The sequence below is a fragment of the Micromys minutus genome, assembly GCF_963924665.1.
Source record: "Micromys minutus genome assembly, chromosome: 13".
NCBI classification, from domain to species: Eukaryota; Metazoa; Chordata; class Mammalia; order Rodentia; family Muridae; genus Micromys; species Micromys minutus.
In genome coordinates, this window is record NC_137982.1 from 48,161,230 (window position 1) to 48,186,364 (window position 25,135).

The following is a 25,135-nucleotide window of genomic DNA, read 5'->3' on the forward strand; positions in this document are numbered from 1 at the left end:
ACAAAGCATCTGTAATGAATGGGTTCCTTTACCGAGGAACAAAATATATCTTCCCTAAAGTGGGGTGATCAAGTTTGGCTAGGAATCATGAAAAAAGAAAGAACCAGATAGCAGAATTTTAAGAGAAAATGTCAGCTCTCAGAAACATAGCTACCTAGCTTCTACAGCCTTTTCCTCCGATGGACTGTCACAGGAGAACAGAAGCAAACTGAGGCTGAATTTCACAAATGAAGAAGCATGTTTTATAAGGTGTTAAGACATCAAAAGAGAAAGACTATAATCACAACAGAGGTGATTAAATCCCACATGCATCCTGATTCATTCAGGAACACAGAAAGTATTTCCTTTTATATACTGAAGAATGGGGACACTCCCCTGCATGGGACACTGACCACCAGCAGCGTAGGGTTAACAGAGGCAAGACCTCCCCAAACAACATTTAGCCTGTTGGTGGCATGGCAACCTGTATGCTGCTGACAGTGTCAAAAGAGAATTGTCTATCGCTGTCCTCGTTTTAATTAAACTGGGTGTTGTCTATCAAGTATTTAAATGACACTGTTCCTGTCATTTGTTCTTAGAACGTTCTTAGGAAGCAAAGTCCCTTTTATAGTACAAGACACTGACCCACAGGAAACACATTACAACCAAGAACCACATGGGGCAACAGTTTAGAATCTAATTAAATTCTGTGTACTTAAAAAGGAAGACAAATATCCCATGTACCTGACTATAAAATGGAAAAGAAGGTCCAGTCACTAGCCACATAGTAGTAAAAGATACGGCTTTCTGCAGGGGAGCCTATGAGATTTACACTTTGATTTTGAAATTAAAAAACTGGGTGTGAATCCTTACTTAAATGTTATATCTGTTTTACGCTGTCCATAATGTCAGAAAGATTGAGAAGACAAGGAGGAAATACAGAAAGACAGGCAAAATAGGGGTGATGGGTGGAAAAGAGAGAAGCTGGGGAACCCTAACCAAAAAAACCCAGAGGAGTGGGGATATTGGCAAAAAGAACAGCATCTGGCAGAGGGCGATGAGGAGACTAAAGGGGGTGGGGGCTGAGAGCCTGCAGCTACAAGTACTCTGGGGTGTGTGTGGTGGATGTGTGTATCCACCTTCCATGCCCTTGAGCGGCGGAGCATCTTTGAAATGTCATTAAGCTGCTTAACCAAGCTGACCACTGATGACTCTCGAAGAGCTTTATCCTTCCCACATGTTGAGTGGTCCTTAGGCAATGACGGACAACTGAAAACATGCCAAGAAGCTGATGGGACTTGACAAGCAAGGGTGAGGCCGTCGGCTCCCTCCGGTGTCAGAAAAAGTAGTGTGGCGTTTTGGAGAGTGTTTCCTGAACACAAAGTACAGATGGGAGAGCCATAAGTGCTTCCCAGAGATGGTGGAAGTGGGAGGGGCTTGCATTTGCTGTTCCCAAAGGACTGATCCCCAAAGGCTCTCTATACACTTTAATCTGGCTTGAATTACTGCCCTGAACCAATGATCTCTCTATCAGACTTACCATATTTTCTCCAGGGAATCATTCTCCTTCGTCTGAAAAGTATCAGCACTCTGGTTTAAATAAAATTGCAAAGCTTCTGTAAGGCAAAGGACACTGTCAATAGACAAATAGCCAACCAACAGATTGGGAAAAGATCTTTACAAAACCTACATCCAATAGAGGGCTAATCGGTAATATATACAGAGAACTCAAGAAGTTAGACTCCAGGGAACCAAATAACCCTACTTAAAAAATTGGGGTAGAAAGCTAAACAAGAATTCTCAACTGAGGAATATTGAATGGCTGAGAAGTACCTAAAGAAATGCTCAACATCCCTAGTCATCAGGAAAATGCAAATCAACAACCCTGAGATTCCACCTCACACCAGTCAGAATGGCTAAGATCAAAAATGCAGGGGACAGCAGATGCTAGTGAGGATGTGGAGAAAGAAGAGCACTCCTTCACTGTTGGTGGGATTGCAAACTGGTAAAACCACTCTGGAAAGGAGTCTGGCGATTCCTAAAAAAACTGGACATGGTACTACCTGAGGACCCAGCTATACCACTCCTGGGCATATACCCAAAAGATGCTCCAACATATAACAAGGACACATGCTTCACCATGTTTATAGCAGCCAGAAGTTGGAAAGAAGCCAGATGTCCTTCAACAGAAGAATGGATACAGAAAATGTGGTACATTTACACAATGGAGTACTACTCAGCTATTAAAAACAATGACTTCATGAAATTCCCAGGCAAATGGATGGAACTAGAAAATATCCTGAGTGAGGTAACTCAGCCACAAAAGAACATATGTGGTATGCACTCACTGATAAGTAGATATTAGCCCAAAAGTTCAGAATACCCAAGATATAATTCACAGACCTTATGAAGCTCAAGAAGAAGGAAGACCAAAGTGTGTATGCTTCAGTCCTTCTTAGAAGGGGGAACAAAATACTGAGGAAGGAAATACAGGGACAAATAGAGGAGCAGAGACTGAAGGAAAGGCCATCCAGAGACTGCCCCACCTGGGGATCCAGCCCATATACAGACACCAAACCCAGACAATATTGCTGATGCCAAGAAGTACTTGCTAACAGGAACCTGATATGGATGTCTCTTTAGAGACTCTGCCAGAGCCTTACTGATATAAATTAAGATGCTTACAGCTAACCATCAGACCCCAATGGAAAAGTTGGAGAAAGGACTGAAGGAGCTGAAGGGGTTTGCCACCCCATAGGAAGAACAACAACCAACCAACACCCCCAAAAAGCTCCCAGGGAGTAAACCACCAACCAAAGAGTACACATGGAGAGACCCATGGCTCTAGCAACATATGTAGCAGAGGATGGCATTGTCTGGCATCAATAGGAGGAGAAACTCTTGGTCCTATGAAGGCTCAATGCCCTAGTGTAGGGAAATGCCAGGGTGATGAGGTGGGAATGGGTAGATGGGAGGGGAAGCACCTCATAAAAGCAGGGGGAGGATGGGAGTGGGGAAGGGGAAAATAGGAAAAAGTGATAATATTTGAAATGTAAATACATAAAATATCCAATAAAAATGCAAAAAAATCAATAAGCATGAAAAGCTCCACTCCAATTTGTTAGTTCATTAGCTGCTTCTTGCTTTTATCCTCCACTGGTAACACGGGAAACATTTGCTCTCTGTGCCTTCCTCTCTCTAACTTTCCCAGGCTGGACCAGTGTATCCCTGTACCCATCCTGTGCCTTTCATTTCATTAGAAAATGAAAGGACCCTTGGTTTAGCTCAGTGACATTACCTAAAGCCTTTGTTCTAAGCTGACATTCCAACCAAACAGTTGTGTTCTGTTTTCTAATGTATTCAGTGTGTGTGTGTTAATCACATGTTAAGTGCTATACTAACACAGAGTGTTTCAAAGCCAGGAAAGCCATAGCCTATACCTTTAATAAATTCACAATTTAGTAGAAAGTGTAATGAGCCAAAACTTAAATGACAACAGCCAAAAGAGTGTGAGTCAGTTGAGTGAAGCACTCGGGGAGTGAGCAAAAAAAAATAAAGCAATTAACCTTCCAGTCCAATCTTTCATTCTTTTAAATGTATTGCTATTATTATTATTATTATTATTATTATTATTATTATATTTATTATGTGTACATGGTGGGAGTGGTGCACATGCCACAACATACAAGGATAACCTTGGAGAGTTCATTCTGTGCACCACTACATGAGTTCCAGTATCTGAAGCTGTCACCAGACTCACATGGTGAGCATCTTGGCACACTGGGCATCTCCTGGGCTCGCGTTATTCGTGCTTACACTTAAAGCCACAGCATCGGTCCTATCAGCCTGGGTTATACGCCAGTATCCAGCACAACCACACCGTGCCCCCAAAACTGTGATGTTCAAGGCTCTACCATTATTTCCTTGAAATTTATAGTAATTTTCTTTTTTGAATGTATGCCTTGAATATAAAGTCTAATCAATTAGGGGACCGCATACTGTTCAACATCCAGCATCGTACCCCATCCCATGACCCCTAAATCACTCTTCTTGAGACCCTGAAAGGGGTATATTGACAAGAGTAAGAAGCTGCGTTCCGCGCTAGCTTCCTTTCCCAACTGGGGTCTGGTGTGGATGTGGAGAGAGGATCAAGTCCTAAGTCATCATCCCTATGTGGCTGCGCATGCCCAGTAAGGGATTCTGGGCGGGCTCTCTAGCCCGCCCACCCTTTGGGGACTGCCTATCTACAGTGCATTTAGGGGCCCTGGTCAGAAGGCGCTGCCCTGGAGAAGGAGGAGACTTGCTGGAGAGGTCAGCTCACTGCTTGTAGACCTGAGACTTTGAGCAGGACAGACTGGGACTGGTGTGGAATAAAGCGACCGGGGATAAAGGTGCAGGCGACAAATGAAATGGGAGCCGGGAGCTTGTGCTCTCCCTGACCTGGCCTGGAAACTCCTCCCACTCGCTCCTCCATTTCACTCTCCCCCTCTAGGGAAGGCAGCTCTATGTTGAAGATGTGGAGGCCGCCTAGAAAGAACTCCCTCCACGTCAGCCATGCGCATGAGCTCCCGCAGGGAAAGAAACCAGCTCCCACGTGTGACCACAGTGTGACACTCTGGAGGCATGATGTGAAAGCAACGATTAATGTGGAGTTTGAATTTGGGTTCAGAACAGAAAAAGACAAGCTTTCCTTGGACTCTCCCTTCTGAGATTACCTCTGTTCATGTTTTGACCTGTCAGCTTCCAGCTTTTATGACAGACTTTTTGCTTTTACTGAGTCTTTGCAAGGCGTGGATAGTGGGAGCGAATCCACCGTGATTACTTCAAGACTGCTTCCATTACCTACTTCCTTTGAGCTTTTGTTGTTATTGTTGCTAAGAAAACTGAGATTCTATTACTCTCTAATCTGCTTTGTTCGCCGAGTAGCATTTGTAAGCGATTTCCTTGGATTAAATATTCCATTTTATGATGAACCATAATCCAGTTAGCCAAGCCTTTAGTCAGATATTTTGGTTGGTAACTTTACACTATTATTAATACACTATAAGAAATATTCATATATAAAAATCTTGGCATCTGTACCCGTAAAATCATTTTAGGATGACCTGGAATTGCTACATTACAAGCCATGAACAGCGTCTTAAAACTGTACCCATTATTGCCAAATTTCCCCACATCATTAGTTCCCAGAGACTGTGGGTTAGAGGCCAACCTCGTCTCTGGAGAACATTTCACAGTATGTGGAGGCTGTTAAACCTGCTACAAGTGAGCAAGAACATCTGGGCAGAGGCCAAAGACGCTTTCGGAACACTATCGGATCTATGAAGTTCACTCTGAACTCACAGCAACGGAGTACTCACTCACTCCCGAACAGCAATGGTGTCTCTGGCGAGACACACTGGGGTGCTTAGCTGAGGTGTTGTGTATAATGCATAATGTCTTCTGGCGGGTTATGTGCCTCTGTGGAACAGGGTGACTTGTGCAAACTCTAACCCACATAACACTGGATGTTAGTCTTGAAACAAAGGTTATCCCGGAGGCGTTTCCATTTATCCCACCTACCAGGCACCCATAGTGTCAAATTTCCATCCTAGGAGGAGGGTCATCAGATCAGTAGATGGTAGAGAAGAGGTGGCCTGGGGTAAATTCAGGCTTCACCCGACGGCCAGAATCCATTTCTACTGCATTTTTATTTTTCGGGAAACTTTGCACTGTCGTTTCCATGTAACTTCTCAACAAATGACTCAGCCTCCCCAGGCTGCTACATGAAATTACTAGTACTGCCGATGCTAGACACTAAGATGCCTTTTCTTGCTTCTTTAGAAGCTCTCTCTACAGAGTGAAATCAGCTCTCCCTCCCCCAGAAACCCAAGGCCTTAAATATGAAACATTTTTAGGATGCTAGTGGCTCCTTTTTTCCCAGATGACCTTTCATTTCTGCCATTTAACTCAGTGGAATCTCAATTTGGCTAACTCGGAGGTGGATAAAATGTTTTCCTGCCTTCCCAGTTTGAATTAGTAGGGAGTCCCCCAAATGCCAATAGTGGAACCAACCATATCGTCCTCTCTTGATTCATTTTTTAAAAAATGGATCACAGAGAAGCAAAGAGAGGTACCTCAGCTCTGGGCTGGGCTCTCCAAAGCTCTCTCTCTCTTTGCTCCCAGTGGGTAAGGCCGGATACATTGCTGCTACTAGCTGCTGCTCTGTTCTCCACGCAATCTTAGGACTAGAGCAAGAGAATATGCCATGGTCACCAGGTGTTTTCCATACCAGGACTGAAAAGAAGATGGGTCACAGTCCTCCAGAAACAGAGGAGGAAGGCAAGGAGGCTAACCCCGTGTACTCCAGGAACAGAGGGATATGGCCTCGCTTTTCCAGAAATCCATATGCAGAAAAGCATAAAAGTCTAGAAGGTTTCCTAGCAACTCCATCCCAAGCCTACAATCTTTAACTCCATTACAGTCGATATTAAACTTTAAATACATAATCATGCACATTAGGTTGCAAAATACCCATAAAAGCCATTCAGTCATTAAACTGTACACAGCCATGCAAATGATAAAAGAATACCATCAAGATTTTTATTGAAAAAAAAAAAGGAAAGGTTAGAACATTCTGGCAATCTGATAAACTGCTACAGACAACATAAAACGGGTAATGCGGAGCCATTAGAGTAACACCAAGAAAGCACAGAAGGAAAAAGCATAGAGAAAGCTCTCCTGTTAATGGGTGGCCAGTGAATTTAAAGTCAAATAAACCCTGAAACTCAACATGGTAGTGCATGCCTGCAATCCCCACCCTCAGGAGACGGAAGCAGAAAGGCTATGCCACCATCTTAAGATGTTGAAACAACAAAGGTCTGGGGGTGTGAGGTTGATGGATATAGCACTTTTCTAGTGTGTCCAAGACCTTAGGTCAATTTTCACACATACTCACTCACACACATATACACATATACTCATACACACATACAACACACATACCACACATACACACTCACACACATATACATACTCACACACACATACACACACACTCACACACACATACACACACATTCACACACACATACACATACTCACACATACACACACACATACACACACATACACACTCACATACATACACATTCACATACATACACACTCACACACATACACACTCACACACACACACACACACTCACACACACATGCCCTCTGTGTCACAGATTCTCCTATCCTCATAAACTATTGGAACTTCATGAGGTGCAATTTGGTCCTCTGCCTTTGAATGACACTTGCCAGCATTTATATAATTTCCAATGAACTTACCCAAGTCATGTCATTTTTTAAAACTCAGGATCTCCCCAATAAAACTGCAGATTGTCATACTGGAGATCTAATATGGAGATTGTACAGCACAGAAACCCAACACATACTTTAAGAACTACATACTGTGCTAGAAAAATAAACGTATTGATCAATTCTAGAAAGAAGTTCAACAGAGTTATGTTTGTCAAATGCCAAATATGTATTCTGATCAGTAAATCCCTCCATCTCATGTTCAATTAATCCGTCTGGTTTACTTTACATTTTAAAACAATCATTGCCTTTTTAAAAAGACATCACGGTTAGTCCGTACTGGATTAACATATCCTGTGCTGATTTCCTCTTCTGTGGAAGGATACAAAGAGAGAAATGATTACTGTGAGAGAACAAGTTTGGGTCCATAGACTCCAGAAGCAGAGCATGCTGGGAAGTCACATGAGAAAGGAGTGAGTCAGTCAGTTGGCAGAAGAGGACAGAGGCAGAAATGGCAGGAGCTTTCATTGGGGGGTTGGGGGGAAGGAATAGGCAAAGAGGAAAGATGGGAGAAGTAGGCTTAGGATGGCAGTCTTGAACAATGTTGGTAGGCTCTGGGCCGGAGAAGCAGTTCGAGCCCTGGTGTGAATTTTTGGATTAAAATGAAATGTCCCCCGAAGAAGTGTGTATTGAAGGTTTGGTCTGCAATGCAACAGTTCACAGGTGGAACTGTGAGAACTGGTTGGCTCGTGGGAGCTCTAACTTTATTAACTGATTAGCACATAATGAATTCAGTGCTGAGTCAGTATTCCGGCGAGAGGGAGGCCTGAGTAGAGAAAGCAGGCCATTGACTGAGAGTCTGTCTTGTCGGTGATCTCTCCCCGACTCCCTGCTTCGTGGGAATATGAGGCAGGTAGCTTCCTCCACCACAGGCACCGGCAGCCATGATACTGTTTGGCTCAGTTCAAGCCAAAGCAAAGTGTCCAGTGACTATGGGTTGGAACTTCAGAACCTGTCAGCCACAGAAACTGCGCCTTGTCTGGAGTTGTTTCTCTCTGGTATCATGGGTGATTGGGGGCAGCTGGGAAAATATTAATGTGTACAGCTCTAGGCTCTGAATTGTTTGGTCCGAATATCCAAGGCACTCCTGTGGGGGAGGGGCTAAATCTTAGAATTGGCTAGCCTTTGGAGAAACAGTCTTTCCAGGATGCCCCAAGTACCAGAATATCAAGAATACAGAAAACAAACTGGATTTGGTGATACACCTCTAATCCCAGGACCGAGGAGGCTGAGGCAGAAACACCTTAAACCTAGCGTGGGCTGCATAGCCAGACCCTGGCTGGGGAAAACAAAACCAGAAAACAAAACAACAACAAACAAATAAACAAACAAACAAAATCGAGAGTCAGAGAGAGAGGAGGGAGGAAGACCCCAGGAAATAAAGTTGATATATATATTTTTTAGATGAAAATTTTCCTTTTACAGGAAAGTTCCTTGGCAGAGCGAGCCTGTGGGCTCTGGAAAGTATGTTTAAAAACATTAATTAGGCCTTGTGTTTCTTTTGAAAATGCTTTTTCATTATCTCATGAGAATGTAATGATTTAATGATTAGATACTGTATTAAATTAGATACTTATTAAATGCTGTAAAGTGTACACGTCAGGAAACATAGTAATGCTTTAAAAAAAAGCATAGGAAAAAAAGTATGAAAAAAGCATAAATATGTTATAACTAAAAAACATGGCAGACCAGGAACACAGCCCCACTCCCTGCTCCCTGGTCTCAAGACCACAGCCTGCTCTGTTGCACTGTGAAATCTCTTACAGAAACTAATGTCAAAGGAGGAATGTCTCCTCAACAAAACAACAGCCATCACTGTTCGTCATTATTTGTGACCACCCTGGCGTTTCTTCGGGAACAGAGAACACTATTCCTGATGAGCAGAACACATCCCTGTGGACCATATCCTTTATGTGGGGGCAAAGCAGAAGCAGTGTCCTGGGGGCGTTCAACTGGGGTTGCATCGGGGCATTCTGTGAGTTGATGCCACCCTGACCCGGTCTCTGCACTCACCGCCCTGGTGAGATCACCACCCTGAGCATCTTGGCTGGCCTGATGGTTTTCCCTCTCCAGCTGTGCTTGCCAATTTCTTTTGCACTGCTCTGTGCCGGGAGGCTGGCTGCTGGGCCAGATTCCCTTCATCCACTCAGCCTTCTCAAGTCCAGCCAGTGTGTGGTACTGGCAAGAGGACAGGGTGTGAGGAGGGTTCCGTATCCCTGGCTCTCTCTCTCTTCAAAGACTTGGCTTGTCCCTGGCTAAGTACTTTCCCTCTACTCCCAGGCCACTAGCCCTGATTAGGCAGCCCCTCCTCACAACTGTTGTGGTCTTTGGGTTTTGGAAGTTGCCCTCTGCTCTTGGGGTGGCAGTACTGGGGTGGAGAGAGGTGGAGAGCTAGCAACTAGCCCAATGTATCGGTCATAACTCTAAGTAACAGAAGGAAAGAGGAACGTTCTCAGGAATTGGTCCACAGACAGCTAATAAGACCAACTCACACTCAGTAGCATGGAAATGCAACCATCTGAAAACTGAATATTTATGAGACCTTTTGAAACTATGAAGCACATGACTGATAATCAATAAATTTGAAAGGTCAACACTTCAAAAACATAATAATTACAAGGCTGGTCAATATGATCTCCCACATCTGTCAGGGATTTGCAAAGAAAAGCAAGACAAAATAAAACCCTAGGATTTTTAAGGCCTTGGACTGCAAGCACCTTCAAAAAGCTTCATGAGAAATGCAGAAATCCCAGCTAAGCAGAGCATGTGTCAGCATAGGGGTTCTCAGTGGTATATTCCTGGTTTCCAGTATCTATTTGGTTAGGGTCCAGCTGGCTGCTTTGTTTGTTTGTTTGTGACAGGGTCTCACTATGTAGCCCCTGTTAGTTCAAAATCATTATATAGAACAGGCTAGTTTCAAAATCTCATGGGGTCTTCCTACCTCTGTTTCCCTACTGCTGAAATCGAAGGCGTGTGCCATTACACCCTGCTAGGCTATTCTGTGTATAACAGGATGTCTATATGGCCTCTTCAAAGGAAAAAAATTAAAAAGAAAAAAAAAAACAAGGAAGGGAGCACTTGATTGATGTAGATAAGCAAATCATATAACCCTCCAGTTATTCAGGCCTTCACAAGCCTTTCCATTTAAGCCTTCAAAATGGAGACTAAATACTTTAAAGATGTGCTGGGGAGATGAGCTTCCAGCTTAATCTTCCATGTTGCCTGAATAGTCAGGACTTGGTATTTGGAGGCGTATAAGCCGGCCAGCACCAGGCAGAGGCACGGGGCAGCTGCTCAGTTCCCTAGGCACCTCTGCCAGGTCCACTGCAGGGTTAGTGACGTCTTGATGTAGATCTCAAAGGGCTCCCGTGAACAAGCTCACTTAGGCCAAGCGACCAAGAGTGCTAGATACTAGCAGTGGAACAGATGCATGCTGTCATTGCAGAGACTCGAAGGAGGCAGCCAGATGGGTAGTTGAGGTGGGATGAGAGAGAAAGGATGGACTGGCTGTCACTGAGGGTGTGCCTTAGACTCCCCAGTACTGCTATTACATCAGGAATTCCAAGAGAACTTAGGCAAGCAAATGACAGGGTTAATGGTACCCAGTAGTTAGTGGCCAGGAAAGAATGCTCCAGGAATGGCTGGGCATGGAGGCTCTGTGGGTCACAGATCTCCACTTGAATCCTGGCTCCCTCCATGGTCAGCTGAGCCATTTTGAACAAATTCTTAACGTGGCCAGACTTCAGCCTTTCCCCCTATAAAATGTAGCACCGTTAGGACTGAACATGGAATTCTTAGCTAAGTGCTCATCTCTGGTCCACAGTACACTGGCGAGTGGGGTGGTTGTTACGAACAGCGGGGTTCCTGCTGCCTTTTATCCATATTGTTAATAGATACCCTACGGAGGTGACTCCTCCTGTTCCCGTAATTTTTATTCAAGTGAGGAAAGAAAAAAGATGTCCTCATCCTATGCCTGCAAACCTATATTTTGTGATCAAGAGCAAGTCTCATTAATATGTGAAACCGCCGTTCTGTCAGAACTAAGCAGTTAATAAGAAACCCTCGGGACTATAACAAGCACGCATCTTAGGGTTCCAGGAAACCTTTGCTATTTTCATCCAAAACATAAATAAATAAATTTCGCCTCTAGTGCCTATAAATGACCAAAGAACCTAAGTTCCTCCCAGAATATTATAAACCCATCCCACTATTTCTTTAACACAGTTAGATTTGCCTTTTAATGACCCTCATCCTACTTTCCGGAAAGAATGTGGTGTGGTCAGGTCACAATCACCGCCCAGCACCTAAGGAACCAGAGAGACAAGCACAGAGGGGTCTTGGTGATTTCCCTGCAAGACAGAGCAAAGCTATGTGAGAAGCAAACTTTGCATGCCTCCTGAATACTACCTTAAACAGGGAAAAAATAGCTTCTAGGTTGAGCGCGCCTTGTAAATAAACAGGTGACCAAACCTCAAGAACCAAAGTAAATTGGTCAGATTAGTAAACATTTCGTTTTGGGGGTAAGAAGGGAAGCCAGGTTCACCTTAAATCACCTCGCCTGGGTTCTGAGGAACTGGGCTTCTCTAGGCTCCACTCTCAGACAAAGCGGCTGGGCGATGTTTGTCCTCATCTTCACCATCATAGTGTGTCTGTCAGGAAGCGTGGCCTGAGATAGGAAATGTCTCCTCCTGCAGGCCCAAAAAATCAATCTCGTTCTGGGCTAGTGGACTTGCCCGTGGGCTCGGGGGAATTTTTAAAACATTGTGTGCAGAGCTGAAAGTAAAAATTCATGGAATTCCTTTATAGTAGAGGATGGGAGCGGGGTCAACACCCCTTTTTAAAGTCAACCTCACAGTTCAACGATGAGACCGTGGGCCATCTGTGACCTTGTTAGGGATAGACGCACTTTTATCTGTCTGCTGTCTAGATGCCTAAAATCAATTCCTTCTAAGGCTGACACTTTAGATGTAAATATAGAGATTAAAAGCAGGTGGAAATATGAAGACAAACTGCTAAATGTTAGTATAGTATTATTTAATGCACAATGAATATGCCACTGTGGTATACCGCACCCTCAAATACGTTGTAGTACGTAGCTCCCGGTCTGTTTTCTAACCCTTCTCTGGCAAAAGTCATCGGCTGTGTCTTCTTGCATTATGGAAAGGCAGAGTAGGATTTGGATGGGCAAAGATGGAGGGGGAAAGTATCCCTGGCAGGAAGGAAGCAAGGCACAAAAATAGAAAGGCCCTATTCAGGCATCGAAAATGGTACATAATTTAATTAGGATGAAGCTGGGGCCACGCGAAAGACCGCAATAGACACCGGGCTGGACTAAAATTGAACCTCTTCTACTCAGTATGACTCAGAGTCAGGCAGGGGTAGCGCCGTGGCCAGAACAGCTGTGGGAGGAGGGGCGGGTGCTGCTCCACTGCCCTGTGAGATATTCTTAACACTTTGGTCTTGGAATCTATTCTGAATGTGAAGTCCAATGGAACAACCAAGTTTGAACCAGGAGTTCAGAGATTTGGCTTCTCTCTGTGCTCCTGCCCCACCTCCCGGCCCACCTCCCTGGCCACCTGACCCTCGCTTCCCCGCTGTCCAAAGCCCTATCTAGACTCCCCTTTGCCTTGGAAATAGACACAGCAACCTGGTCATCTGTATGGAGAGAAGCCCATAAGCCACATCCGCTGTAGCTCTTTGCTCGAGTGGCGTTGGGAAGAGCATCATGGTCCACAGCATGTCAGGGTAGAGCAAGATTACGATCATCTCCACCCTGAGCTGGAGGCACCACGGAGCATCGAGCAGGAAAGTCAGCCAGGGGCCTCTCATCTACCCCAGGCCAGACACAAAGAGTTTCTCAGCCCCGAAGTTGCAGTCATTTGAGATTTCTGTCTGGAGGCGGCTGTGGTCTGGAGGGCAGACTGGAGAAGGGAGTTTGCCTCTCAGGCCCATCATTTTGCCTTAAATGCCACAAATGACAATGCTGGCCCTGCATAGAACACTTTTTGTTAATCTGGTCCCTCTTCTCTGGTTGGGGTTCTATTTGCTTGTTTGCTTTGTTTTCTTTTGAGAAAGGGTTCCCCTTTGTAGCCCAGGCTGGCCTCAGAGGCAGCATGTAGCCTCAAACTTAGAGCAATGGCAGGCCTGGGCCACCACAGCCTGATGCTTCCTGTGTTCTGATACAACCGTTCGCCTCTCCACATCTCCGAATCCCCACTGACTTAACCTCCCCGTCACCCAAATGCTCACCTACAGGACAACTCCCATCCACTGTCCGCAGCCAATCCCCCTGCCTCTGCTTTAGTTCTGTTGTTCGCTATGGCCCCACCAGGCCAGTCATTGCATACTTAGCTATTCTTACAGCGTCAAGCCTTTCTGTCGCTACCACCCAGTCACCCATTTTGATGGTGCCGAGAGGCCTCTGGTGGCCTATTGTCAGTAACTCCGTATCGATGCTGAAGGTCCTTCCCGGATCCTCAACTCACTTTTGCAGTGCAGTTTTTTTGTTTTGTTTTGTTTGGTTTTTGTTCTTGTTCTTAGCTGAGTTAAAACACTCCTTACCACTACACATTCTTGGTTTGTATTCCTCTCTCTCTCTCTCTCTCTCTCTCTCTCTCTCTGAAACCATTTTTGTACTACCTAATTTTGTACTTCGGCTAGCCTCAAAATTCTCTCCAGCAAGGAAATCTGACCTTCCTTTAAGGGGGGAGGGGGCACCTTCTTCAGGGAATCTTCCACCACAAGCACCACTGTCTCTAGAAGGGCCGCCACCCAGCTCATTTGAACATAGTTTGGTAAAGAGTTTGTAACTCTTAACTGTGGCACCGGTGGGGTGGGGTACAGGCAGGAAGTGTGACCTCTTACCTCTATACCCACAGGTATAACGGGCTCTCGGGATGCCTGTTGGACCTGACCGACCCCCCCCCCCGACTCCCCAAGCCCCCCACCCCTGGTGGAATTAGTGTTGTGTAAACAGACCAGGTCTTCTGAAAGCCTAGCACACCTGCAGCTCTCCTGCGTCATCCTCTCGGGTCACCTGACAAATCGGCCCGCTGCTTTTCAGACCCAAGCCCATTAGACACCTGTATCGTCATTATCAACACCAACACAAACTCACCTTGCACATTTTATTAATGTCTAAAGTGCTATATCCCGGGTGTTTGGGATAATCTCAAAGAGAGCACCTGTTACTTAAGTGCTCTTCTTTGCAACGTCTCCAGGGCAATTTATTCATTACTATATTAAAGTGGGCTGTTTAATAACCTATAACTGTCAGAGAAGAAAGGGAAACTGCAGTCACTCCGATCAAACTGGATACCTGAAAGGAATGTATTTTTCCATTTGCAATTATTTATTTTATTTTTCTAATTTCAACCCTGTTTTCTAGGACCCATTAAGAAATGTAATGCAAAATAGCGAAAGCAAAAGAGATTTATTTTTGCTGCCGAACTCCTATTCAACTTTACTGTCTCATTAAATATTCTACCCTTGACTTCAGGATGAAATATTCATTATCATAATTGCATAAGTGTCTTTAATGCCTGTTCTTGCTCAAAGAAGCCCCCAAATGATTAAGACCATTAGCCTAATTACCCAATAATTAAAATCTGAAACTCTGTGTGATAAAATTTCACTCTCCCAAAGAAAAAGAAAAGGGTACTAACTGAATCTGAGCAAGACACACATTTAACTATACAGATTTATAAAGAATCAAGAAGGTGGTTATATTTTTACATAGAGACTTTAAGATGGTTACTACATAAGAATTAATGCAACATAATTAAAAGACAGATGTGGGTCTGAGGAAATGACTCGTTAGTTAAAAACACTGCCCTTCCGGAGGACCAGAATTCATCAATTCTCATCATGCACAAGGCAGATCACAACCATCTCTGAGTCCTGATTCAGGGTATCTGATGCCCTCTTCTGGCCTCTGTGAGTACTGCACACATGCAATGCACAAACACCCATCCATACAATATTTATATACTTTTTAAAAAGATAAACATTTGGAAGTTCCCATTTTCACTCTGAGAATAATGTAGGAGCAGAGGAGGGAAAGAGTGGGGAAATGCTAGATTAGGAGAATGAGGCGGCAGCAGGCCAGCTCTGGAGAAGTTGCTGAGGAACAAAGCATGGGGCTTTTGCTAGGCTAGGATGTGATGGCATGCCATCGGTGACACTTAAGGGACTCTTAAGAAGAATGGGTGGCTGGAGAGATGGCTCTGAGGTTAAGAGTACTGTCTGCTCTTCCAGAGGTGCTGAGTTTAATTCCCAGCACCCACATGGTGGCTCACAACCATCTGTAATGAGATCTGGTGCTCTCTTCTGGTCCACTGGCATATATGTAGGCAGGACACTGTAAATAGAGTAAATAAATAAACCTTTTTTAAAAAAAGAATAGAGGTATGGTTGTCTATAGTCTTTGGACTTAATGTTGATTCTAAAACAGTTACCCTGAGGGGGAGCTTGGCTCAGGGAAAGATTAGCTGATAAAATGTGCTGAGCTCACACCTCATTCTCAGATAAGGGACCAGTTGAACAGAGGCAAAGAGAACACTGGCCAATCAGACACCACCAGCACCATCATCATAAGTGGCTGCCTTTTCTTAAGTAATCACCATGTGCCAAGTTCTGCCTTGGGAGCTTCCCTACAGCATCTCATCGAGCATTTTTGAATAGTCACCTTAGCCGGATGTATCATTCCCGCTTTGTGAATGAGAAATGGAGACTGTAAAATTAAGTAATTCTGTTTAGGCCCTACTAATGATGATGACAATGCATTAAAACAAAAGGAAAAATAATTTAATCAGAGAGTAACATAAGTACAAAAAAAAAAAAAAAGCCATAGTTGGGCTGGAGAGATGGCTTAGAGGTTAAGAGCTGCTCTTCCAGACGTCCTGAGTTCAAATCCCAGCAACCACATGGTGGCTCACAACCATCTGTAATAAGATCTGATGCCCTCTTCTGGTGTGTCTGAAGACAGTGACAGTGTACAATTAATTAATTAATTAAAAAACACAGCAAACTCTAAATACACTACGGTAAATTAAACAACAACAACAATAATAACAACCTTCTCAGCAAAACCAAGTGAAACTAAAGTGACAAGAATCTCAATCTTCCTGGAGCCTCTCACCTGCTATCATAACTACAACAAACCTGTCTTATTTATAGCCACTGTTCCTGCCCTGGAGGAAAAGGGAAAGAGAAAACCTTCTTCCTCCCAAGACAGCTTCCAAGTACAAAAAAGAAACCTGCTTTACACTTGCTCTGCAGAATAAAGGCCAAGCTCCCCGGAAGCCACCGCCACAGAAAACCTGATTTGCTCTGCCCGCGCGACAACAGCCACAGCTCTCGGGATCAAGAAGACGGGTACAGGGCTGAGAACGCCACGAATTATAGCCTCGAACAAAGTGCCATATCTGAACAACACCAAATGAAAGTCATGAGCACAACGGGAACAGCTACAAACACAGCCATGGAAGGGGGGGGGGGTCAACTGTGGATGAATAAGAAACGTAGGGTAATGACAAAGAGGACTGTCCGAGGTTCTGCAGGTAGCATCCCACCCAGCAGGGACATCTGGGGCTTGGGCACACAGCAGGACTGTAGGAAGAATAGGAAAGAACTTGTGATCTTCACAGATATTTTATGGGCTCTTCGACAAATCGATTATTAAATGTTTTCATTTCTTCCCATGGCTTTCCAGGATTGCAGAGAAATGTGCATTTATTAAAGATCATATTTAGGTTGCTTATCGAAGTCTATAAGAAGGATATTGTGAGTGGCAAAGCTAACCAATAACAAAAGGTTAACAGATTGTTTTCCTAGGCATTGCTCACTGCCAGACGGGCATGTTGACAGACGTCTCACAAAACTATGAGACTTGGTGGAGGCTCTGTTCGGTGGTCTGTGTAGAATTATAACCTTTCAGATGGAACAGAAAATAAATATCCTTCCCACAACTTTTGCTATTGTGCACAATAGCACCCAAACTCTAGAGAAGCACGTGTCTCCCCGAGACAAGATACAGTGGTGAAATGACCCCAGGTAAGTAAGAACTTTCCGTTCTCACGAACCCTGGGGAAGCCACAGCCTGCTCAACCACTCAGGAACTGAAGGAATGAAAGCTGACTGCCTTTCAGACCCAGGATCCAATATCAGGTCCAAATCACTGACAAAAGGAAAAGACGGGAAAACCAGACAACCTGCTAGGCTTGCTTTCCACTGAGTCTATTGCCTTGGCAGTTGCTAAGAATATACCAATGGGGGCATTTTGCAAACTAAACCTCTACTTGGTTCCCGCTGTACCCAAGCTTGGAAATGCCAGTCCCTCTCTTTGTCCCACCTCTCTAAACTGCATTGAAGCAGGTATGAAGAAGACCGGAACGGGTTGGAGGTCCGGTCTTCCCTGCCTCAAAACTCATGCAGACTTCAGCTAGAGAAACGGTAGGGATCAAGCGTGTAGTTAAATGCTCTGTTCACCTTCTAACCTTGAATGACATCAGGAAAATCATCATTTCCCACCCTCGCTCCCCCACCCACCTCTCCATCTCCATCCCCCACGGACGCCAGAGACACATTATACCCATTTTCTTCATCATAATACTGAGTTTCTGGAGGTTACTCCTCTTTCTAGCAGTTCACAGATCCATTCTAAAACCACCCAGACATCCTAAGGCTACTGTTGTGACAGAAATACACGTGGTGTTATTGAGTGATATACGGATTTCCCATAAGCCACTGTGTTGGAAAGCACCATTCCATCAACGACCATATAACATGCTAACAAAACTCCAGGAAGAACTTAAATAGCAAAATCTGCTAAGGGTCCAAATAAAAGTAGTCCTGGTTGTCAAAGGATGAGAAAGGGCATGGCTGCCAAGCCAGTGGGCTTGGGGACCCAAGGACAAGCAGAGTCCTACCTGGTAGGCATCAGGAATATTGACAGTTTCTCCATGCTCCCCGACATAGCCAATGATACCTTTGCCCCAGGGGACCTGCACCTCATTTGAGTTCTCTGTGCTACTGCAGGGGAGCAGTGGGGTTCCTGCATGCACATCGAAAAACTTGGAGACCAAAGTCTTCTTGCCAGCAGCTGCTCCTTCCACCAAGAAGAGAGAGCAACGGTCAGCGTCCACCATGAGACAGACAAAGATGAGGATCTTGTAGCTTAGGCTGGTGAGGTCAAGGTCATTGGAGATGTCCTTGACCAGTTCCAGGAAAAACTGGCGCTCGTTGTGCTTTTTGAGGTGGCATTTGTAGTCGATGGCCGTAGGGGGGTACTGAGGGAGATTCACCCTCGATTCCAGCAGGGCACTGAGAATGTGGGCTGTGGTGGGGGGCAGAGAGCTGGCCTTTCTGAGCAGGGCTCTCCGCCGGACACTGCTCAGGGGCTCCTGGGCCCGGCAGGTCACCTGTTCATCGTAGGTCCTGTTCACATGGATGGCTTTGGAACGGGCAAAGCTCTTCCTCAGCTCCTTCTGCGAAGCTCTCCGCTGCAGGCTGCCATCGCCCCGGCTGCCACTGGCCCAACTGGGACTCAAGGGAACCCCAGTATTTTGCCCACCACCGGGCGTGGGATGGCCGTCGGCAGAACCCTGGGGTCCTGCACCCCCACCTATGCCAGTGCTGCCTCTGGCGCTGCTCTGAGCCAAGCCGCTAGCGCCAGCCAGGGCCGGCCCCGGGCCTGAAGCCCCCTGTCCCGAGCTGTGCCTTTGTAACCACTTGTCCACCAACTCCTGCTTTCCTTTTCGCATCAAGTAATCTTCAAACAACTCTGGGTGTCTGTCCAGGAAAGTTTCCACCTCCCCGAAGTCCAGGCGGGAGGATGCCATGGTCCAGGGTACCCCTTGTTTCGCCTCTCTACTCTGGGACTCACACGTTAACCTGTCCCGAGGCCTCTAGTTGCTGCAGCACATGTTCGCCCACACCCGTGTCCCCAGCTCGGTACTACCTCCCGACCAGCCAACCGGAGGTTGAAAGGAACAGCAGGATCCCAGCTGAGAGATACCTGCTCCTTCCGTGGCTCAGAGCGGCGGCTGCCACCCACCCTACCCCTGTTCCTCCTGCTCCGCACAGGTGCCTGCCGCGGCCACTGCTGCTTCCCCGGGCAGCTCGCGCCACCTCTGCTCCGGCTCCCGCAGCCGTCGCTCCGCCGCCGCTGGAGTCGGCTGAGTGGACCACTGTGAGCCGGAGGTACGCAGGACACGCCCCGGAGTGAAGCTCCGAGACTGCCGGGGATCGGAGGGGAGGAGCAGACCCGGCGCACTGCAGCCAAAGTCCACCGCCCAGGGTGCCGGGCGGTTCCTGGAAGAGTCTCTGCGCAGCGCCGAGTGGGGAACGCACCTAGGTGCCCCCTTCCCCCGCCCTTCCAGGCTCACCACCCTGGCCCGCCCTACACTGCCCCCCCCACCCAATCCTTCAGCTTTCCAGAAGGCCCTGGGGAGCCCAGTGGGAGTCCAAGTACTGAGAAATATTGATTTGTGAGGCTCAGAACCCAAAGTGCGCTCCGAAGAAATGAAGGTCCCCAGAGTCAGCCCGAGTTTTCTTTTTCTGGGATGAGACTGTACTTCTAGTTTACACGGTTTCTCGGACTGCCTAGCACTCCGTGGGCGTGCAATACATATTAATCAAACGGGAGCCTCAGAGGTTCCCTGGGTAAGGATTCTTGAACCTAACGAAACTCGGGGATCCACCACCGCCCTTCTCTCAGTGAAGAAGGGGAGCTGAACGTTGAAGGAGGGGGTAAAACTCAGTTACCCTGATTTAGGGAGAACCCTTGGAACAGGGGGACTCATGGCAAGTGGGCTTGAGGACCACGGGCCTCCTTTTCGGTGCATACTAGATCCTTCAGTTCACTTTCTTTCCCGCCTTCTTTTCCTTCCCTCTCAAAAGTCACACCGTCTTGGGGCTCATGCACAAAAATATCTCTGCACAGTGGCAGACTCCTCTCGGCCCTGCCCTGGGGTTCCTCGGGATCTGGCTAGTCGTGCTAACAACTGGTTAAGCAGAGGACAGGGTGAAGATCCTTTGCTTGGAGAATCTGCTGGAACAGAGCGGATGCAGAGCCAGGGCAACATAGGGGCTCTTCTGGGATGCCAGAGGTGAGAACCACAGAAGGAGGCAGCCAAGGTGGCCATCGGCGGCCATCGTAGATTCTCGGAGACTCCATGTGGCAGACCTGGGTGGATGTTTATCAAGGTTTATCAAGCTTAAAATGAACATAAGAATTGAATTCTCTCAACAGGCACAGAGGTTTATTAGCCCACTTTAAAGATAGAAAATGCTGGACAACCGAGTGACGTAACTCAGGGGCTCGCAGTCAGCCGGCACGTAGGTGCATTAGTTAGGCTCTCCAGGGAGGCATCCTCTTGACCATGTCGCTGTGTTGCCTCCAATGTGTCAGGCGAGTCACATGTGCCAGAATTTTGACCAGAAACAAGACAGTCGGTGACGAGGTAGAGTGTTCTTTGTATTCTGACAACACCAGGCAAGCACTCGTTCAAGAGTTCTGAGTAGGCCCATGAGATGGCTCATCTGGTACAGGCACTTGCCACCAAGCCTGACATCCAGAGTGCCATCCAGGAATGCGCATGGTAGATAAAGAACTGACCCCCTCACCACAGATTTGTCCTCTAAACTCAGTGCGCCCCCCAAGACACAATAAATAAACGAATACATGTTATTCAAAGAATCTAATTCCAAATGCCCCTGATTTTAATCAACATAGCCTTGGAAGGAGAACGGCAGTGTGAATATAAGAAAGAATGCCGGTGTGAAAGGCCTGGTGAGGACTGGAGAGATGTCTCAGCGGCTAAGAGCACTGACTGCTCTTCCAGAGGTCCTGAGTTCAATCCCCAGCACCCACATGGTGGCTCACAAGCATCTGTAATGGGATCCAATGCCCTCTTCTGGTGTGTCTGAGGACAGTGACACATATATAATGATGGGGATGATGATGGCGGTGACAACAGGGAGTTGGAGAATAGGCTTGTTGGTCAAGAGCACCGCTGCTCTTCCACAGAACCTGGTTCTCAGCCCCTCCCCCCTGCCATGGAAGGTCATATCTGTTCTTAACTCTAGTTCCTAGGGATCTAATAATGCCCTCTTCTAGCCTCCACTGGCCCCCGGCACACACACGGTGCACATACACACATGCAGGCAAAATATTTGTACCCATAAAATAAAAATAAATGATGAATAAATGTCTTTGATGAATAAATGAATAAACAAATCCATTAGTGAAGTTCAACATATTCAAGTTGGAGCTTATGGAATGAAGAAAAGCAAAATAAATTCACAGAGAAACAGGGTGTCTGTGAGACGGGACATGAGGAGCGACGCTTAGGAAAGAGTGGGAGGAAGAGAAGAGACGGTGAGCAAAGTCTTTCTGAGGAGGGGACAGCTCAGCACAGACCCGATGGAAAGGAGCTGAGTGACAACAGCATGCAGGTCAGGGAAGCACACGCCAACATCACAAGAAGGAACACGGCAGGGTATTTCTGACACAGCCTAAGACCAACTAGAGGCAGAGAGCCAGGAGCAGGATGCTGGGAGTCAGGAGTTGACAGCTGCCGAGAAGGTACGTGGTGATGAAGAATTAAAGGAAAAATATTCTGCACAGTGCCTGTCACAGAATGTGCTTAATAAACACTATCTGTTAGTGTGTGTGTGTGTGTGAGAGAGAGAGAGAGAGAGAGAGAGAGAGAGAGAGAGAGAGAGACTGACTAGCGGTGACTAGTGTTCTCGCTGGTGTGTGGAAACCTTACTGCATACAGTCACAGCTCTGCTCTCTTCCGTGACCTATCGGAGGGATGGCTAACGGTTTGCTAGAAGTGACTAGTGGGGGCTCTCGGGAGTCAATTTTGGCCTGTTTCTAATGAATTTCCAGTTCTGTCAAGCAGTATACAGTCAGCCATGATGGAAACGTGTGAACAATGGAAGCCTAGGTATGTTCCAAGTCTGGATTTATGAGTGTGAGTCAATGAGTTGGTATCTGTCTATCTGTCTGTTTCTCTCTCTCTCTCTCTCTCTCTCTCTCTCTCTCTCTCTCTGTGTGTGTGTGTGTGTGTGTGTGTGTGTGTGTGTGTATGTGTGCATGTGTGTGAGCATGCTTTTGTATTGCATTGTGGGTGCCCTGGCACATGTGAAGGTCAGAGGACCTTTGAGTGAGGGGGAGTCTTGCCTCTCCATCTTTTTTAAGACAGGCTGTTTTTGATAATATCTATGCCAAGCTAGCTGGACCACAAGCTCCTGGAGTGTCTCCCATCCTCACCTCCCGTTCACCATAGACCTTGGGGATTTTAGATGCTTATGCTACTGCACCCAGCTTTTGCATGGCATCTGGGGGTCCAGACTCAGGTCCTCAGGCTTGGGTGACATGTACTTTTACCCATGGAGCCTTCTCCTCACCTCCAGGATTTTCTTTTTACAGATTACTGATTGTCAAGTACTTACCAGTATTGGATGGAAACACTTAATTAGTGGGTAAACAGTGTGCAATAGTTGTGAAGTGAAACGTTACTCTGCCACAAAAGGAAAGAAGCACCAATATAAAGAAAACATAACCCCATGCAAAGTGAAAAAGGCCACTCACAAATGGTCATGCTGTCTGATGATGTCATTTATATCAAAAGAATAGGAAACCCCATTAGAAACAGAGAACTGAACTAATTTCTGAATGAAAAAGAAAGAAAAATGCCTAAAACTAAGTGTAGGATTTTTTTCTTGAGGAACATGGTGATGAAATGTCTTGACAGTAACTGTGCTCAGTTTCCTGTACCTTATTACCACCTTGTAGCACTGAGATTGGCCCTCGGACCTGGCACACATCAGGGAAGCACACTGCTACTGGGCTTGCCATCATTTATTTCTTCTTTTCGGATAGGGTCACACTCATTTGCCCAGGCTAGCCTTGAGCTTGCGCCGTATGCCAGGTAAGCCTAAAACTTACAATCCTCCTGACTGAGTGTCCCAGGCATCTGGAATTACAGCCTGCCCCATCACGCTCCAAGGCTGGGCAGTAGGGTATACTTTAGATGAGTAAATTACACATCGATAACGTTTCTACAAACTAAAGCCCCATTTACCAGCATAGTCCTGTCTGTAATCCAACAGTGCTACCGTGTGTGGCAAGAAAGGCCCCAAGCATCCTCAGAGAAGGGAACACAGACCAATGCAAACCAGTTGTTCAAGGCAGAAACTTAAACGAACAGCTTTCTTGACATGCTTATTCGATGTGCCAGACTCTGACGACAAAAGATGGAGACTAAAAACTCCAACTTTGGGCTGGAGAGATGGCTCTGTGGTTAAGAGCACTGACTGTTCTTCCAGAGGTTCTGAGTTCAAATCCCAGAAACCATATGAACTATCTATAATGGGATGTGATGCCCTCTTCTGGTGTGTCTGAAGACAGAGACAGTGTACTCACATACATGAAATAAATAAATCTTTAAAAACAAAACAAAAACTCATTGTTATACATGCATGCATTTTCCCACTGTGGTATGGTACACGTTCCATTATGACCTGAGTCATTTTTAGGTCCAGTTCAGTAGCAATACTCACATTGGTACATTGGTGTACAACCCCCCCACTACTGCTGAGTATTCTTCTGACCTTGCAAACTCCATCTTAAACCCCAGACTTCGATCTCAAATCTCATTTTCCAAAACAAGAGGCTGGGTGCTGGGAATCCTGGAAAGGGTGGGAAGAGCAGTGAGGGAGAGATCTGGGGGGTGCATTTGGCATTTCTGCTGTTTGGATTGGCTGTGCCTGTGTTCCCTGCCTGGCACATGGAGTCACGGTATCAGTAAATGTTAGCTGTAGAGGCAGAAAGCTGGAAGGCTTGAGAACACGGGCAGGAGCTGCATAATGTTCTGTGTGCTGCTGCGGCTCCTTCAGCATTCCTTCTCATTCCACAACCTCGGGGTCCCAACAGGAGATGGAACCCATGCAAATCAGAGCAATCCTAAGAGGACTAAAATACAAAGGTTAACTTAAAAGGTAGAGTGTAAATTAACTCCAGGGATAGTAAAACAACCCAGGATATAGCAACAGAGAAGTCGCCCTGACCATAGGACAGAAAGAAAGGTTACGGGGACCCGGGAGAGACACTGTGAAGTGATGGCTGCCCTGAAGTGCTCAGAGACAGCTGACATGGGACACTGAGACCTCAACCCTATCCAGAAGGAGGCACCGGGAGGAAGTACCTCGTGCTCATTTGCATCCCTTTCTTGCCAACTACCAGGGCTCCCTAGAAGCTGGAAGGCTGGAGCCTGTTGAATAGAACCCTGTATCGATCATCTTACCTAGGTAGAAACAGACAGAACAGGAGCGAGGTCGGGTCTAGGGCAGAGAAAGGAAAGTGTTCAACCCTACACAGAACTTCCAAGCAGTCTCATTAAGAAATAAAACACGACTGTATCTCCCCTTCGGAAATAACTCCAATAATCTTCTGTGTAATTCTGCCCTCTTCTGCTCATCTGCTAACTCCATCAACACTGCTATAATACACTCGACAACAGCAGTTGCAGGCTACAGAACCCTCTCATGAACATAAACAGTCCTACTGGAGAGGAATAGTGTCTCGAAACAATCTAAGGATATTATGCGAATTTGCATACCCAGTAGAATTTCCTAGGGACTGTCATACCCGGAAATGTATGTGATTTCAAATATCCCATAATTTGGTATCAATTTCTTGAATATCTAACTACTGACTCCCAGGCTTGCCTGTAATTCTTTTATCCTCTAATGCAGACATCATTGGCTTTTATTGGGTGACCTCTTGGGATCATCAAACATG

General features: G+C 46.1%; 1 protein-coding gene across 1 annotated transcript in view; it reads right to left on the bottom strand.

The window, feature by feature from the left end:
* The window catches only part of PDE11A (phosphodiesterase 11A), a gene marked incomplete at both ends in the record, with an annotated part of 323,910 nt that extends 304,747 nt beyond the window's left edge, over positions 1-19,163 (bottom strand). Inside the window, one exon of the mRNA XM_080927937.1 lies at positions 18,252-19,163. Coding sequence (XP_080784063.1) covers positions 18,252-19,163 — 912 coding nt within the window. The remainder of the gene's footprint in view (positions 1-18,251) is intronic.
* Positions 19,164-25,135: the final 5,972 nt, after the last annotated feature.